This window comes from Labeo rohita, chromosome 16 (genome assembly GCF_022985175.1).
Source record: "Labeo rohita strain BAU-BD-2019 chromosome 16, IGBB_LRoh.1.0, whole genome shotgun sequence".
Taxonomy (NCBI): domain Eukaryota; kingdom Metazoa; phylum Chordata; class Actinopteri; order Cypriniformes; family Cyprinidae; genus Labeo; species Labeo rohita.
Window position 1 is genome coordinate 19,997,282 of NC_066884.1, and position 17,370 is coordinate 20,014,651.

A 17,370-nucleotide genomic window follows, 5' to 3' on the forward strand; every position below is an offset into this window, starting at 1 on the left:
GTGTTCACAATCCATTTGCTTTTTAATGTAATACATTTCTGAGGAAAAAAAGGATTGCACTAATAAGAAGAATTGGATGCGACTTATCCATCGGGAATTGATTCGATTGCAAACAGTCAGTGTCATGTACCATAATGGAGTTTGCTAAAACAAGTAGCGCTTTGGCTGTTGGTTAGCATTATTCAGTAGTGACATCAGTGGAAAAGAAAGCAGAGGTAGGGTCTGTTATTACATTTTGATGAAAGATTATGATGACAACGTTTTTTTACATGCACCGATGCCTCCTTCGCAATTGAACCAGGAATGTGCATTAAGTAAATAGGGTCAATTTTGATCTCATCTTGACTTTAATATCTCAGTTGCTTCAGCTAGACAGGCAAATAAAATTAAATGGATTAAATCGAGATGTCTAATTTTTCTTGAGAAAAAGACACTAGTAATCTTTGTCTCCCTGTTTGAGTTTCTAAATGAGAAACTGTGTTCCAAGTGGGAAATCATGTAAACTATACAGTTCATATTTATTTTATAGCTCTAATACTGTATGTTGACAGTTTGACATTTGTGTTTCTTTTTCTGTTTATTCTCAGGAACACATCTCCAACATGTCTCCTAAACTATCTTCTAAGGGATTACTTACCCTCATGTCGTTCCAAACCCGTAAGACCTTCATTCATCTTCGGAACACAATTGGAGATATTTCTGAAGAAATCCGAGAGCTTTCTGACCCTGCATAGACAGCAATGCAACTGAAACATTCAAGGCCCAGAAAGGTAGCAAGGACATTGTTAAAATAGTCCATGTGACATCAGTGGTTTAACCTTAGTTTTATGAAGCTATGAGAACACAAAAATTACGACTTTATTTCTTCCTTTCTGTGTCAATCTTCGCTGCTCATTCACAAGTACCACGTTGCATGCAATACGGCGTTTTGACGCGTGCATCGTGGTACTGTTGTGAATACGCGCCGAAGACTGACAGGAAGAGAAGAAATTGTTGAATAAAGTCGTTGCTTTTTTTTTTTTTTTTGCACACAACAAGCATTCTCATAGCTTCAGAAAATTAAGGTTGAGCCACTGATGTCACATGGACTATTTAACAACGTCTTTACTACTTTCTGGGCCTTTACACGTAGTAGTTGCGCTGTTGTCTATGCAGGGTCAGGAAGCTCTCGGATTTCATCAAAAACATCTTAATTTGTGTTTGAAGGTCTTACAGGTTTGGAACGACATAAGGGTGAGTAATTAATAACAGAATTTTCATTTTTTTGATAAACTATCCCTTTAAAAGGGCACCATCTAGCAATAAAATTACCTCTGGGTAAGAAGAACAGGTATAAGAACTTGCATTGGTCTAGTAGTCTTAGCCTTAATATTAACTAAGACTATTTTGGATTGTTTTTACAATGAAAATGTCAAAAAAACGTTCCTTGAGAAGCAGAATTTTGAGAAAAAATTACTAGCTTACAAGAAAAATATCTGGAATGAAGTTTATTTTTATTTTTCCATTGCCAAATTTTTTTTTATGGCTTTAAAGGAGAAGTTCACTCCCAGAACAAAAAATACAGATAATGTACTCACCCCCTTGTTATCCAAGATGTTCATGTCTTTCTTTCTTCGATAAGAAATAATGTTTTTTAAGGGAAAACATTTCAGGATTTCTCTCTATGTAGTGGACTTCAATGGTGCCCGCGAGTTTGAACTTTCAAAATGTAGTTTAAATGCAGCTTCAAAGGGCTCTACATGATCCCAGCAAAACGATTGGCTATTTTCTAAAAAAAACTGACAATTTATATACTCTTTAACCTCAAATGCTTGTCTTGTCTAGCTCTGCGTGAACTCTGTGTATTCCAGTTCAAGGAAGTTAGTAGGTCGAAAAACTCCAATCTCATTTTCTTCTCCAACTTCAATATTGTCCTACATCGCAGAAGTACCAACCCGGGGTTTATAAAGTGAACGTGCAAAGAAGATCAAGCGCTCTTTACAAAAAAAGTTAAAAAAAGTAATGTAGGACGATTTTGAAGTTAGAGGAGAAAATGTGATGGGAGTTTTTCAACATACCCTAACTGTCATGAACTGAAATACACAGAGTACACACAGAGCTATATAAGACGAGCATTTAAGGTTAAAAAGTATATCAATTGTATATATATATATATATATTTTTTTTTTAAAAAAAAAAAAAAAAAAAAAAAAACATTGTTTCGCTAAATAAGACCCATTTAAATTGCATTTTGGGAACCATAGAAGTCCACTATATGGAGAGAAATCCTAAAATGTTTTCCTCAAAAAACATAACTTCTTTACGACTGAAGAAAGAAAGACATGAACATCTTGGATGACAAGGGGGTGAATAAATCATCTGTAAATTTTTGTTCTGGAAGTGAACTTCTTATTTAAGCATGAGTCCAGTAAAATTTAGTGAGGTTTATGCTTAAAATAAGAAAAAAATTGCCAGCTTTTTGCTGTAAAGTTTTGTTAAATAAAGAAACATAACATTTAGACTAAAAAAAGCTTGAAAAGTGGGCAGAGAGAGCATGCAATAAAATATACCTTGAGCAACCCAAATTAATTGATTCTCATACAAAGCACAAAATGAAAAACTCACGACACTACATCTTCAAAAATCTAAAAGGAAAATCGTGCACAGTCTAGAAACACACAACAACTCACTCTTTCACAAAACAGCACATAAAAGAAATGAAAACACTAGTTACATTCAGAAAATGCCCGAGCACACACACAGCCATCACGAAAAATATCTTGAATTGCACAGATTTTCTGTCATTCTTCAGCTTCCTGTCTCTCTCCCCTCCCACCCTCTCCCTCTCCCCGTCTCCTCGCTCCCACTGTCATCCCTGCTTTAACACTTGTTCAGGTTGCTAGGAGACACAAAGCCACAGAAACAAACGGGTCAGCATGGAAACAGTTGAATGCTGAGATATATTTGGGCAAGCAAAGGTATGTGTGTGTGTGTGTGTGTCACCGGGCATTATGTGTTGCCGTCGATGTGCTTGCAGCCTTGGGCGTTATAAAGAGTGTGTGTATGTGGGCATGGTAAAATTGCAGGAAAGGGAACACAATGTCATTGAAAGTGTGTGTGGGTGTCTACTGTTTCCTAACAGATGTAACGTGCATATGCGTGGGCTCTTATGTGCGACCATGTCTGATTTGTGTTGATGTGTGTGCATGTACAGTAGTCTTACCTTTGATAAGTCCACCAGAGTGTTGGCTTGATCACTGAGTTTTCTCTGCTCCATTTTAACACTTCGCAGTCTACAAAAACAGGGACAAACACACACACACACACACACACACACACACACAACCCATTAGACCTCCTTCTAATCTCTCTAGCACTGACGGCCCTCAATTGTAAACCTCAAATAGCTAATTAACTTAATCATCTTGTTTTCTTTATTTGTTTGTTGTTGATGAGAATCCCCCAAGATGAATATGCAATTACGGCGTAAATCCTAAAAGCATCAGACTTAAAAGGATTCCATAAGTGTGGGATTTCTTTAACAGAAAGGCTTCGGTTTGAAAGCAGCCCTTAAAATTGGCGGACAGGGGCACGACAAAACAGTGACAGGAGGATTAGAGTTAAAATGATGAGTATGTGTGCACCCACACAGATGATAGCATTAGCATCTTAAGCTAACAGTCGAAGAAGCTTGAAGGTTGCCCAAACAAATGATCACAAATAGGAAACACTGTCATTTCAGTACCCTGATGGGCTTATGAATATTAATCAGGTGACGTAAGAGTCCTAATTGACTCTTTGTAAAGCCCTTAATTACTGTTTCTACGTCTGGCGAGCCATGGAAACTGACAAGGCCGACAAACAAGACAGAGCAGGTTATTTCAAATTAAAGCTAAACGAAATTCACGTTTTTTGGCTCTTTAATGTATCATGACAGATCACTGTAGCGCCTCAGTTCAAGTGGCACGTGATCATATCATCTCTTCCTCTTTACTATAGCATGAAATAAACACGAATAAACATCAGAAAGTATTTTATTTCACTGCAGAAAGACATCAATACAGACCATTTTACAAGTTTAAATCCACCAAAATTAATCTACTCTGTTTTGTTTGTCGGACAAACTGGCAGATTCAGCGTTATGATTGGTCAGATCGCCTGTCAATCAAGCTCTCTTCAAAGGGTCAATTGTTTTGCTAAAAAACAAGCTAGCTCTATCCATATTAGCATTACTGCTTACATATTTGTCCAGTCAAAGCCACTGGAAGGCAAGCCTGCAACCTTTAGCCACAAAAGCGTAATGGCTAATGCTAACGCTCTGATGCATAAACAGCTTTTTTGAGGAAACGTCTTATCATTTATTGAATCGACAGCCTAATCTTTAACATGTTTTACTCTAAACAACAGTTTTGGATTGGACTATTTTAGAGTTTATTTCGAACAAAAAAATTTTTTAAGAGAAGTCACAGACTTTTTGTGTCAGGTGGGATTCGGATTAAGGCATTTCTCATTCATTCCTATTGTATCTGTAAACGGCAACTGAGTGTCACACAAGTCTGACTGAAATTCAGTGACGTCAAGGCTTTAATGTGATTGGTTATCAAGGCACAACTGATCCAAGTTGACTGTTACACTTTCTTCAATAGTAAGTAATACAGACCCTTTCATCTCCCAATAGTAGGACAATCTCTGGTCCAGTCCACCGCCAAAGCAACCGCTTGACAGAAGTTTCTGTTTGGTCTTAAAGGGAAAGTTCACCCAAAAAATAAAAGTCATACAAGGCGACATGAGGGTGAGTAAATGATGACAGATTTTTTATTTTTGGACCTCTTTAAAGCAGATTTTTAAAATGTATTTCAATTTTTTATTCACGCCACCTAAAATGCAAGGACCATTTTTCAAACAGTGAGGGGATGAAGCTTGAAATGTCTGAAAGTGTAAGTTAAGGTCCATTCACACCAAGAATAACTACAATGATCAGAATAGCATTTAAACCAATGGACAATAACATTTTGTTTATTACAAGTGTGCAGGCTGCTGCTTTAAATGCTCAAGCTCTTTAGTCAGGTGGATTCTGATTGGATGTTTTTATTAAAACCTTTTCATTGTAGTTGTTGTGTGAATGGGTGCTACACGCATGATCTGTAGGATCAGGCCTATTCTGCTGAATAGGCCTGAAAACTCGATGAAGCTTTATAAATTAGCACATACAGCTAACTGTTATTAACAACAGCTGCCACCTTCAAGGGAGAGTTCACCCAAAAATGAAAATTCTGTCAGTAATTATTTACCATCATGTGGTTTGTTCATCTTCAGAACACAAATTAAGATGTTTTTAATGAAATCTGAGAGCTTTCTGACCCTGCATAGACCAATGCAACGGAAACGTTCAAGGCCCAGAAAGGTAGAAAGGGCATCATTAAAATAGTTCATGTGACATCAGTGGTTCAACCTTAATTAACCTTTTTTTAAGAAAACAAAATTAACGACTTTATGCAACAATTTCTTTTCGTCTGTGTAAGTCTTTGATGCGCGTTCATGAGAGTACATATACAGTCGATGAACTTAGAGAAATGGACGTTCTACATCAGAACATCGACTCCTGCATCAGCAGCACCATATGCATATGCCGTGGAAGGAAATAAAGTTATGTTTTTTTGCACTCTCGTAACTTCATAACATTATGGTTTAACCACTGATGTCACATGGACTATTTTAACAAGGACTTTACTACCTTTCTGGGCCTCTAACGTGGCAATTGTGTTGCTGTCTATGCAGGGTCAAAAAGCTCTTGGATTTCATAAAAAAATCTCTTAATTTGTGTTCTGAAGATGAACTTAGCAGTTTGGAACAACATGAGAGTGAGTAATTAATGACAGAATTTTAATTTTTGGGTGAACTTACCCTTTCAGATATTTGTCACGTTTTCTCTCAGATATCATGTCCGTGGGCAGGTCAGACATACCAACACCACTCAGCCCAAATGTGAAGCACTTCAGATGCTTTTTGTGTGGTTTTAGCTTACATCGCTAAGCTCATTTAGCACTTTTTTTGTTTATCAGTTAACATGTGTGATCAATGTGAGATTATAAAGTGTGTAGATGAGAGATTTGAGATGAGAGTAGATTTGTTATGTAGGTGTGTGTCTGTGATGGGAGGTTGTTGTTCTTACTGGTGAATGGCTTGGAGGAACTTCCTCTGATGCTTGCGTACGCGGGAATGGTCAATTTTCTTCATCAGTTTGGTGTGCTTGTATATCAGCCAAGTCTCTCGTAGAACATTCGCCGCTGCGTTCTTTATCTGAGGGGACATATCACCATAACAACATTATATATTAGCAACAGGAAAAGTACCTCAGAAGAAAGTAATCACAAGCATAAGCTCTGCCTTGCCAATAGACGCACACAACCCTAAACGTCTGCCAAATTAAAGGTCCTCTTGGGAGATATTCCAGAGTGATCTGACAACACATTTCGTAGACCATAATTCTGTCATCCGGTCAATTCACTTCTCTGGCCTCAGACCAGCAATGTTCAATAAAAGGGTCAACTCTAAATTGCTACAAGATATCTTTGTGGTAAAGTTTTGAAGGACAATAGCAAAGCCATTCTTCCGTTCTGCCAAACAACAGACCGGACGTCATTCATTTCCAATCGAGTCGCAATCATATGCATATGTGGAATTTTTGGATTCAGTTTGAGCCTCGAATTTATTAAAGGGGTGATATTATGCTTTTTGACTTTTTGAACTTTAGTCAGTGTGAGGTGTGTATCTCTGGGCATAAAAAAGATCTAAAAAATCTCAAAGTCCACTCCCAAAAGGAGATATTTTGTTTTTTTAAAAAAAATCCATTTTTAAGAACTACAACGAATGGCTCCTTTGGACTACAACGTTTGTTTTCCGCATGCAATGATATCACAACGTGGTCCATTAGAATATCTTTATAATAAACCCCACCCACAGAAATTCAAATTGTTAGGTAGGGACGATGTGGGCGATTAGCCTAACTTTAGCGATGCAACGCGGAGAACCACTTCGACGAGCCACAGCGCGTTAGGTATAAACACAAGCATTGACTAGAGAGGCCGCTTTAGAGCTGTGTGAGTACAGGGGGTCGAAATACATGCCGAAGCCGCAATCTACTCCGTTTGCGCGTCGGCGCCATAGCGTGCCACAGAAGTGTGCAGTGTGTGAAATGTGTTAAGCGCAGTTTTATGCTTTTCAGCTTGAAACAACACAATGGCGAAAGCAGCTCAATGAAAATAACTTCAAAATCTGGCTTTGTCGTTTGTATTTATTATTAACTAGAGTGCTCACGCTATGAATAACACGTTTGGAAATGTAATTTAATCTGTGATATGACTCGTTGCGATCACTGTCATTGTTCATAAAGCAACTCATCTGATTTACTGTTCAGCAGCTCTTTGTATAATCGTATATATGTTCAATTTAAGTCGAGTAAAACTTACTGCATTGCATCACTTAATGAAATTATGGTGATATGATATATGATTAAATACATCAGCGCTTACTTTACCTAGGAATATTCATTCATGGATTTGCGCTACGCCACCACCTGCATCGTCTTTACACACAGACTAAACTTACTAGAGAAGCGTGACATAATATACCTCTGTAAATAAATGCAATTTAAATTCATGTCTTCATGTCGCAAGTTTGCAGGGCACTTACTTTTGAATAGACTGAGATACACACAAAATGTGCAGAGACCGGTGATTCACTTACATGATCAACTGGCTGAGATCAAGCTATGGTGTGTTTATTTTATCTGGCAGATCTATCAGTGCCACCTAGTTATTAAAAACTGCAAAAGAGAAAGGTCCTGTATGTGGTACAGTAGAAGGCGGTCGTATGATTGTGAGTGTGTATGTATCGTGTTCTGGCCACATGACTGAGTGCTCGAATGAACGCAATGGGTTCCAATATTAGTAGAATTATTCTAAGCAAGTGCAAGCAGCTCTTAAAAACATTAACACAAATACAGTGTTTTTTTCCTCTAGTGATTTAGGACACTCTATTTAGCGTGTCCTAAAACATGGCGGCGACTACTCAGAATGCAATGCGCAGTGACGTAGATTCCCAAGCTCTATATGACTTCCTTCTTTCAGACGAATGCTATCAGAGTTATATTAAAATTTATCCTGGCACTCCCAAGCTTTATTAACCCCCCCTCCGGCCTCCTGTAGCAAATCGATGCGTTTTTGTAAGAAAAATATCCATATTTAAAACATAAGAATCAGTTTAATCTAGCTTGCGCTAACAGTTGTACATGGAACTTGCTTCTTCGACAAGGGGCGTGGCAGTACTGAAACACCGTCTAAGCTGCTCGCCAATCGCAACGCAGTGGGACAGCTAACCAATCAACAACACATTTTGTTTTTCGGTAGGCGGGCCTTCATTAAACCCGGAACTAATCGAGCCTTAAGTGCCAGGCTGGGTGAGATGTATTGTAATAATGTAAATTATGTTAAAAAATAATGCGTTTTTTCGAACCGCATGAAAGCATGTTCTAGTGTTCCTGATGTCACTGTGTCAGATTGACTTAGACCTCTCGGACTGCGCCATCTAGTTTTATGACAAAACTTCGGATGTGACTATCCAGCAAAAAATTATATATTCTAATTAAGTTGATGAGTTTGATGTGTGAGGAGGGTTTAATCTCATTTCCTGTACTGATACATCAGGAAGTGTAGAGGTAAATTCACTCAGCATTTATTTGCACACTCAGTCTGCATTTTTTTAGCACTTGATTCACCATATGAACCCATTTAAATGCAGTGTTAGTGCATGCTAGTGCATTTAGCATCTGGTTAAACAGCACTGAAGGTGGTTAGGATGCCAGTTTTTGTACTAAAATACAATGTGTGAAATGGTCACAACAGAACGTTTTGAGGTTCAAATATTACAGTATTTTTAACCCCTGCCTCTCTCCCTTGAAGGCCTCCTTGTGCATCGAAAGATTCGTTTGTGTTGTCCTGAAGCTACGAATGCTCTCTAAATCTCACATATGGCGCCTGAAAAGAGAGACGGAGAGCAAATAAAGGACAAAATTGAATAAGAAAATCTGCTGAAGAAAAATGAATGAGGAGACTTCAAAGGGGCGCCGCTTTGGAGGAAAGAACAATTACATCCTCGGTGGGCAACGGAGGGACGATAGAACCTTCCCGCTTTTAATAAGCTCCTGATTTGACAGTATTCCTCCACCCATAGGGCAGCACCAGGCTTTTTTTTTTAAACACTGTGTCTGGATTTAGCACTGCGCAGCTCTGATTAATTAACAGTGGTCAGTGTATTTAATAATACAAGAGTAGGAGCTCTGGCCCAACCTCAGTGCAGGTCTCATTTATGAGAGGAGCCAGAGACAGGGCAAGTTAGAGAGAATGAGAGAGGGAGAATGATGATACCAGATATAATTTAGGCAGGGATGCTCATAGCAGTCTACAAGTGGAGTTTTCTGGAATCTGGAAACCAAATGACACTGAAGCAGTTATAAATACTGCTACTATAAATGATAATACAGTTCCTAAATATACATATCTCCTAAATATACAAACTAGATCAAACAATATACTGACTTATTTACATACATAAGGCCATTAGTAACCATTTAGGCAAGATCCACATCCATACAATCACTTTTTTTAAGCAGTGATTTGGTAGTTTTCGATATAATTTCTAAAATCATCATGCAAATTGATGGTATAGTTCAGATATGCACTACCAGTCAAAAGTTTTTGAACTGTAAGATTTTTAATGTTTCTTAAAGAAGTCTCTTCTGCTCGCAAGCCTGCATTTATTAAATCACAGGAAAAAATTACATTCTAAAATGTATTCAGGTAGAAAACAGTTATTTTAAATAATAAAAATATTTCAAAATGTTACTTTTTTGCCATACTTTGGATCAAATTAAATGCAGTGTTGATGAGCAGAAGAGACTTTTAAAAAACATTTAAAATCTTTTTTTGACAATCTACATATCATTCACCATATAAACATAATATAAACTTAAATAATTAATAAAACTTACTTAAAATACTTTAAATTATAAAAATAATGTAGTGTTTCAAAACATATTTTTTAGTCACTTTGGTACCATTTTCACAAGTGGTAAATTTTCTCAAATTTTAAGTGCTATTCACTATTTCTTCTTTTAAAAAACACATTTCATGTAAGAAATTACATTACCCATGCTATTGTTTTATTTGCTTCTCACACATCATTCATTTTAAAACATTTGACCATAATCAAGCGGTTCTGAATTTTTTGACTCCAAGGTCCCCTATTATCTGCAAAAATATTCAAAGGCCCCATGATTTGAACTTGACATAACTAGAAAAATTAATATTCATTATAAAAATGCACATGGATTTTAAATTTTGTATATTACATGACTTTTCCAGGTCCTGAAATCACTTTTTTTTTTTTTTTTTAATTAGTCTACCTTATACATAGTGGTGAAAATAACAATATTTTTGGTTGTTTTGGCCTACTTTAATGTTTGTTTTGTCTATTTTTAAATAATTTTTGGAGCCCCTCTTTTAGGTTTACTGACGCCCTATGGTTGAGAACCACTGATTTAATCTAAACCATTCTAAACAGCCCAAACCCTTTGCTCTACTTACAGTTTCAGCAGGTTTGATTGATTATTATGCGTGTTTAAGAGTCAGCATCTTAACCAACCATAATGACCTCTTCATACAGTACCGCCGTACAGGTTTTTCACATGGCAATTACTACTAGGTACTGTACAATCAATCAAAGACAAAATGAGACAAGAGATCAAGAGAGAGATTGTCAGAGAGGTCAGTGCAGTTGTAAGTGGACGTCAGACAAAAGCCAGAAAGAGGCAGAGGGCAGGGAACTTTAATGAAGTCTGGGCCATCATTGTAGACTACGTGGTAAATTGAATCTTTACCATTACAGCAGCTGCCGGACTAGCTCACCTCAATCTACAACAGCCAATTCAATCATAAAACATTTTTCCAAGAAAAAAGTAAGTGTACAGGATATGCACAACACTTTTATAATAGAGTTAATGGAGTTATTTTATTGTACTATTGATCATATGCTCTGACCTACTCTTAGAATTGGCACAGAACCTCATGACTGTATTATTTCTTCATTCATCACACCTTAGATTAAACACTGGATAGATATGGGCCCTATGAAATCTGTTTTATTTTCTTCCCAAAAAATGTTTTTTTCAGTTTTCATTTTTCTGGATTCTGTTTTTATTTTCTGTTTTAATTTTTCTAGACTTTGTTTTATTGGTTAAATAAAAAAATCATGTCTAATTAATTGTTTAATTAATTATTTTATTTTCTCAAATTCTGTTTTATTTCTCTGTTTCCCATTAATTTTCTAAATTCCATTTTAATGGTTTCAATAATTTTTTATAATCAAAAGCATCTCTAATTAGTTGATTTTATCAAAAATTGTATTATTATTTTTTCAGAAATAATGTGTTGTATATTTACATTTTTCTAGTAAATATTTTTTTCTGTTTAATATTCCTTAAAAAATTATGTTTTATGTTTATGTCATAATTTTTTCAAAACAAATTTTTTTTTGGACGGGTTGCTGTGAAGACCTTTACGTTTCTGTTTGTATATGATATGACGATAGTTTTTCTCAAAAGAAATGGTTAAATGCACGTCAACTGACTCTCAGAGTAGAGTCTCAGAGTTTATGTTCATGTGCTCATATTCATATAATGAGGCAGAAGAGACTGAATTAGTGCTGGGCGTTTTCCCGATCGATTACAATTAATTTGAATTTAATGTATTGCCACAATTTTTTTTAAATAGAGGAATCACGATTTTGAATACAAATATTACCAAATGTTACAATTAGTCACTCTGACAATATGCCAATGATAACAGTAAAGAGAAAAGAGCGATCCAACCACATATTGCTATAGTTTTTTGTGTGGACAAAGATGCAACGCAGGCAGTGGAATACAAAAGACACGTCCATGTTTACACAGAAAAAAACAATGGAAAAGCAGCTACTACTGTTTGTCTGATATTTCATGTTTGCATCATGGTGACAGGCTGAAAGCTGCTGTTCATCGTTTTTACAGAACATTTTAGCCTACCTAAAGTCATTTTCAATTACCTTGACTTTTGAGATTTTATTTATTTATATATACTATTATATATTTAGTTCTATTTAGTTGTAGTTCGTGCATTTTTTTTCTGCAAAGAAAGTGATTTGTTTAACATTTACAGCATTTTTACAACTTCATGTGTGGTGGTGCACTTGGAATAAAGTTTGATTTAGCTAGAGGGTTAATAAAGAAAACGTTACTTGAATTAAGTTGTAGTTACATTTTCTGTAAACGTTCTGAAAATATTTTGACATATTCCCCAGCCCTAGGCTGAATATACTGCTAACATCACACACGCTTCAGTATGCGTTTAGTAAACAAAACCACCATTCATTCACACAGAGACACACAGAACATGCAGGATTCATATTTAAGTAGTTTTTTTGCGGCTTAATATTCACAGACACTAGTTCATATCGCATTTTGATTTAAGTGTACTGACCTACTTCTGATTTATTCATCCCAAATTTGGCAACCCTGCTAAAAACAGCTAAAACCAGCCTGAGCTGGTTAGCTGGTCTTAGCTGGTTTAAGATGGAAGTAGCTGGTTTTAGCTGGTCTCCTAGTCTGGTTAAAATGGTCTTCCAGCCTGGCCAAGCTGGATTTAGCTGGTTGGCCTGACCAATTAAAAAAGTGGCTGAAGCCCCTCAAAACCAGCCTGCTCTCCAAATAAAACTAGCCAACCAGCTTAGGCTGGTTTTAGTTTTTTTTTTTTCCTAGCAGGAAAATTCTGACATTTCACGGTATACAGTAAATTCGGATTCCATGATTCCGTCTGCGTTTTCTGCATTGCAGAAATCATAGGACTCTCTGTAATGTGATTTAAAACTAGTATCTTGCATATTTGCTACACTTTCACAATTTTTTTCTTAGTGTGAAGAGCTTTTTAATAATCTGAAGAACCATTTTCCACTGTAGGTTGGTACACTTAAAGGAGAAGTCCACTTCCAGAACAAGAATTTACAGATAATGTACTCACCCCCTTGTCAACCAAGATGTTCATGTCTTTCTTTCTTCAGTCATAAAGAATTTATGTTTTTTGAGGAAAACATTTCAGGATTTTTCTCAATATAATGGACTGCTATGGTGCCCCGAGTTTAAAACATACAAAATGCAGTTTAAATGCAGCTTCAAATGATCCCAAATGCGGTTGTAAAGGATCCCAGCCGAAGGGTCTTATCTAGCAAAACGATCAATTTATTTAAATATTTTTTGTCTCTCCCTGAACTCTGTGCATTCTGACTCAAGTATGTAATTTTCTCCCTTAACTTCAAAAATCATTTCAAAATCATCCTACATCGCTGCAGAAGTACCGACCCAGTCTATGCAAAATGAACATGCAAAGAAGATCAAACACCCTTAACAAAAAAGGTACAACAGCGGTATAGGACGATTTTGAAGTTGAGGAAGAACATAAGAGTTTTTTGACATACCCTAATTGTCATGAACCGAAAAAAAACAGAGTTTAGGGATAGTAAGACAAGACGAGCGTTTGACATTAAAAAGTATATAAATTGTATTATTTTTATGAAAATAACCGATCGTTTCGGTAGATTAGACCCTTCTTCTATGGCTGGGATCATTTACAACCGCATATGGGATCGTTTGAAGCTGCATTTAAATTGCATTTTAAAAGTTCAAACTTGGGCACCATATCAGTCCATTATATGGAGAAAAATCCCTCAATGTTTCCCTCAAAAAACATAATTTCTTTAGGACTGAAGAAAGAAAGACATGAACATCTTGGATGACAAGGGGGTGAGTACATTATCTGTAAATCTTTATTCTGGAAGTGGACTTCTTTAAATCAAACCGTGATATGAACCATTGTCTGTAAATATTAAGCCACAAAAATACTATTCAAATACAAATCCTGCATGTTCTGCGTGTCTCTGTGTGAATGAATGGCGCAGATGCGCGGTTTTGTTTACTAAACACATACTGAAGTGCACGTTACGCTCATGGTGTTTTCAGCCTCTGCCACCTCAATATACGAGTACATGAACACAGGGCCTAAATTTAACATTCGCCAAATGCCAAATGCGAGTAAAAATTGGCGTCAGCGAGTATATTTAACCGTGTCAGTCCTCAGTTGGTGGGTAAAATGTTTACAAATTATAACAATTATAACAGTTCAAGAAGTGGCTAAAACCCCTCTAAAACTCTCCAGATGAAACTAGTTTCAGCTGTTTTTTTTTATATTCCACGGTATACAGTAAATTCCATATTAATAAACGGATTTCGTCTGTGTTTTCTGCATTGTGGAACTATGTAATGTGATTTAAAACTAGTATCTTGCACATGTGCTACACTTTAACCATTTTTTTCTTAGTGTGAAGAGCTTTTTAATAATCTAAAGAACCATTTGCCACTACAAAGAATCTTTTGAATAAAAATGGAAAGGTTCTATGAATGTTAAATGGCTTTAATGGAACCACAGATGCCTATTAAGATCCTTTGTTTTTAAGAGTGTGGTTAAAATGGCTATATCTCATAATAACCTTTATGAAAACAATAATTGCATGAAAGGAAATATTTACAACCCTCACGAATGCATATTTATTCTTGAAGACTTGCTTTTACAAATGTGAAAGTACACAAGAGTATTGAATATATTTACCACTTACGAAAACTTGTGAAAATGCTACCAACGTGATTAGAAAACTGGATCACTTTATAAAGAGCGCATTAGCATTTCTATTTAAAGATAGCTTGTGGTAAACAATTCTAGCTGGAGAAGCTTGTCCATCTTCAGTGTACTGTCAGCACCTCCTGACGGGGAGACGGAGGAACACCCTGCACCCTGTCGTCCAGTTAAAGGTAAACCGTTTGCCGCCACGTCTCCACGGCAACAGGTTTGTGAGGTCAAAGTTGCGAGTGCATTTTTTCTCTTTTGGTAGAGGTTTGTAACCATAGTAGCGGCAAACTTAATGCACGAGGATGATTGCCACGGTAACGCTACAGCATTTATCGATCTCTCTTTCTCTCTTCCCCCGACAGCCTGTTAAACTGAGGCAATTGAGTGAGCTTGAGGTAATAAACTTTTAAAAAAACAGGCTCGCTTTCCATCCTCTTTCTTCCTCCCTCACTCGAGGAAGGCATTTACTGTAGCTGTTCATCTGAAGCAGCACTTCACTGCTAAAGTGATTTTTTTTAATCTGCGTTGCAATTATTGATCACCAGCCTTCTAGACACTGATGTCAGCCATGATGTTGCCTACATATTTGATACGGGGAGCTATTTCTGAGTCCTGCAAGTGCATCAAAAATTTAAAAGGTCCTACGGAGGGAAAATTGGTACATGTATATGCTTTTCTGAATATAAAGCTGTCTATGTGTCCATTTAGTTCCCTGTGTGTGTGTGTTTACCCGTTTGGTGAGCTGTGTGTCCATCATGAAGTTGTGCACATGCTTCTCCGCCTTTGTCAATTCAAGCTTTCTGGCTACCACGGCAACAACCAATGCAGTGCATCCTGCTCCCTGCGAGAGACAAGAGACGAGGTCAAGGTGAGAGAACACACGTGAATCAAAACATTACATGCTTGTATCATTAGCAGAGGTCACATGGAACAACATAGCTGATATAAATAAGTAAGGTCGCACGGATGGGCTATAGAAACATTAACTCCAGTTCATTCCAGATGACAGAGCATTATATATGAGACAAAACAAAGTGTTTGTAAGGTGGTTTAAGTAAAAAGAGAGAAATTACAAATGTGTCATGCAAAAAAATGTAATAACAAACAATTATATTTTGCTTCAAGAAATTGAAGGCAATTTTAGGGCTATTAGGATTTTTTGCACTGTTACATTCTGTGGCATCATGCACCTGTTTCTATTAAAACAGTGGTAGTTCTGTATACATAATGCCCTAAGGGAGACAAGGCATGACCAAAGAGGGAAAACTTTTTTTGAAGAATGAATGTAGTGGTTCAGGTTTTTGTTTAGTGTGAAAGCGGACCAGTTTCTATCTAGACCTAGCATATAGCAGCTTTCATATTTAAATAATATCTCCTTTTGAGATACTGTTAAAACGTTTTGGGTCTCTTGCGTATCCTCACCTGTTCACTTATTGTCACTTGTCATTACAGTATATAAGTAATGTGAATTTAAAGGGACAGTTCACCCAAAATTTTAAATTCTGTCGTTAATTACTTACCCTCGTGTCGTTCCAAACCCGTAAGACTTTTGCTCATTTTCAGAACACAAATTAAGATATTTAGGGGTTCAAACTCATAGCGGACGGGGACGGGACGCTACAGCGATCAAAAGTACGAAATCGCTCATAACTCCTAAACTGTCAGTCGCAGGCTCAGGTGTTTTATGTCTTTGGAATCTTTGGCTCACACCGGACAAAACGCACGCCTCAGATTCAATCGTGAGCTTGACTAAATTTTCGGGTATTTTGCATTTTTTGAAAAAAATACTTTTGTGAACTAGTCCTAGGTTTTTCACTGATCAGAACCAATCCAGTGCAGAAAGATTCTCTAGAAAGTGAATATCAATAATTATCAAATAAAAGTTGAATTTTTGACTCACCGTCGCAAAGGGACGCCAAAACATTCGAAAGGGGCAGGGCCACTTTTAGTAAAATTCCCAATAGGGTCTGACTGCAAGCATCTGCACCTGCACTCTCAGATGCCTGCACTTCCGGAAGTGACGTCATTTGCAGTCTATTTTATTTTTTTACTTTATTTTATATATTTATTATTTTTTTAATCAAATCTCTCAACATTTTACAACAGTAGCCAGGTGGTGAAGACAAGAAAAAAGAAACTAAATTACAATGTAACTCGCAATCGCCACCTGCACTCTCAGCTACCTGCAACATCACTTGCAATCCACACAAATGTTGCGTGTTGCCAGCGGAGACAAGAAGCTGTGGTGGTTAAATGATTAAAACTAATTTAGCATAACATACAGGGTCCTGCAAGTCATCTGTAGGAGATAAAAACAAGACCCGCAAATCCGTGGCCACAGAACAGCAGAATATGAACGAATATGAATATGAAGCAGAATATGAACGAGAGAATATGAAGTCTCTCGTTAAGCGTGTTCCTCCCGTAGACAACCATTAACACTTAATACGGCTTAATGTATTAAGATGCAATTAAAAGATCAAATTCAACATACAGTTTATTAATATAATGTATATGTAGGCTATATAGTGTTTTCCTTCGCAAAACGTGGCATAACGTGGCATAACGGATTAAGATGATAAAGACTAAACTCAATATGCTCCTATTCATTATTAAAACAACT

The 17,370-nt window shown here is 36.7% G+C and overlaps 1 protein-coding gene across 2 annotated transcripts in view; it reads right to left on the minus strand.

Annotated features, from left to right (window-relative positions):
• kcnn3 (potassium intermediate/small conductance calcium-activated channel, subfamily N, member 3) overlaps positions 1-17,370 on the minus strand; it is an 85,723-nt gene that overhangs the window by 1,591 nt on the left and 66,762 nt on the right. The window contains exons 7-10 of one of the 2 annotated variants that reach the window (XM_051132088.1): positions 15,478-15,588; positions 6,152-6,279; positions 3,203-3,272; positions 2,352-2,878 (exon numbers count right to left, since the gene is read on the minus strand). In XM_051132088.1, the coding sequence (XP_050988045.1) occupies positions 2,849-2,878; positions 3,203-3,272; positions 6,152-6,279; positions 15,478-15,588 (339 nt within the window). In that variant the 3' untranslated portion in view covers positions 2,352-2,848. Of the gene's footprint in view, positions 1-2,351; positions 2,879-3,202; positions 3,273-6,151; positions 6,280-15,477; positions 15,589-17,370 lie in introns of those variants that run through there. The other variant, XM_051132087.1, reaches the window with a different exon arrangement.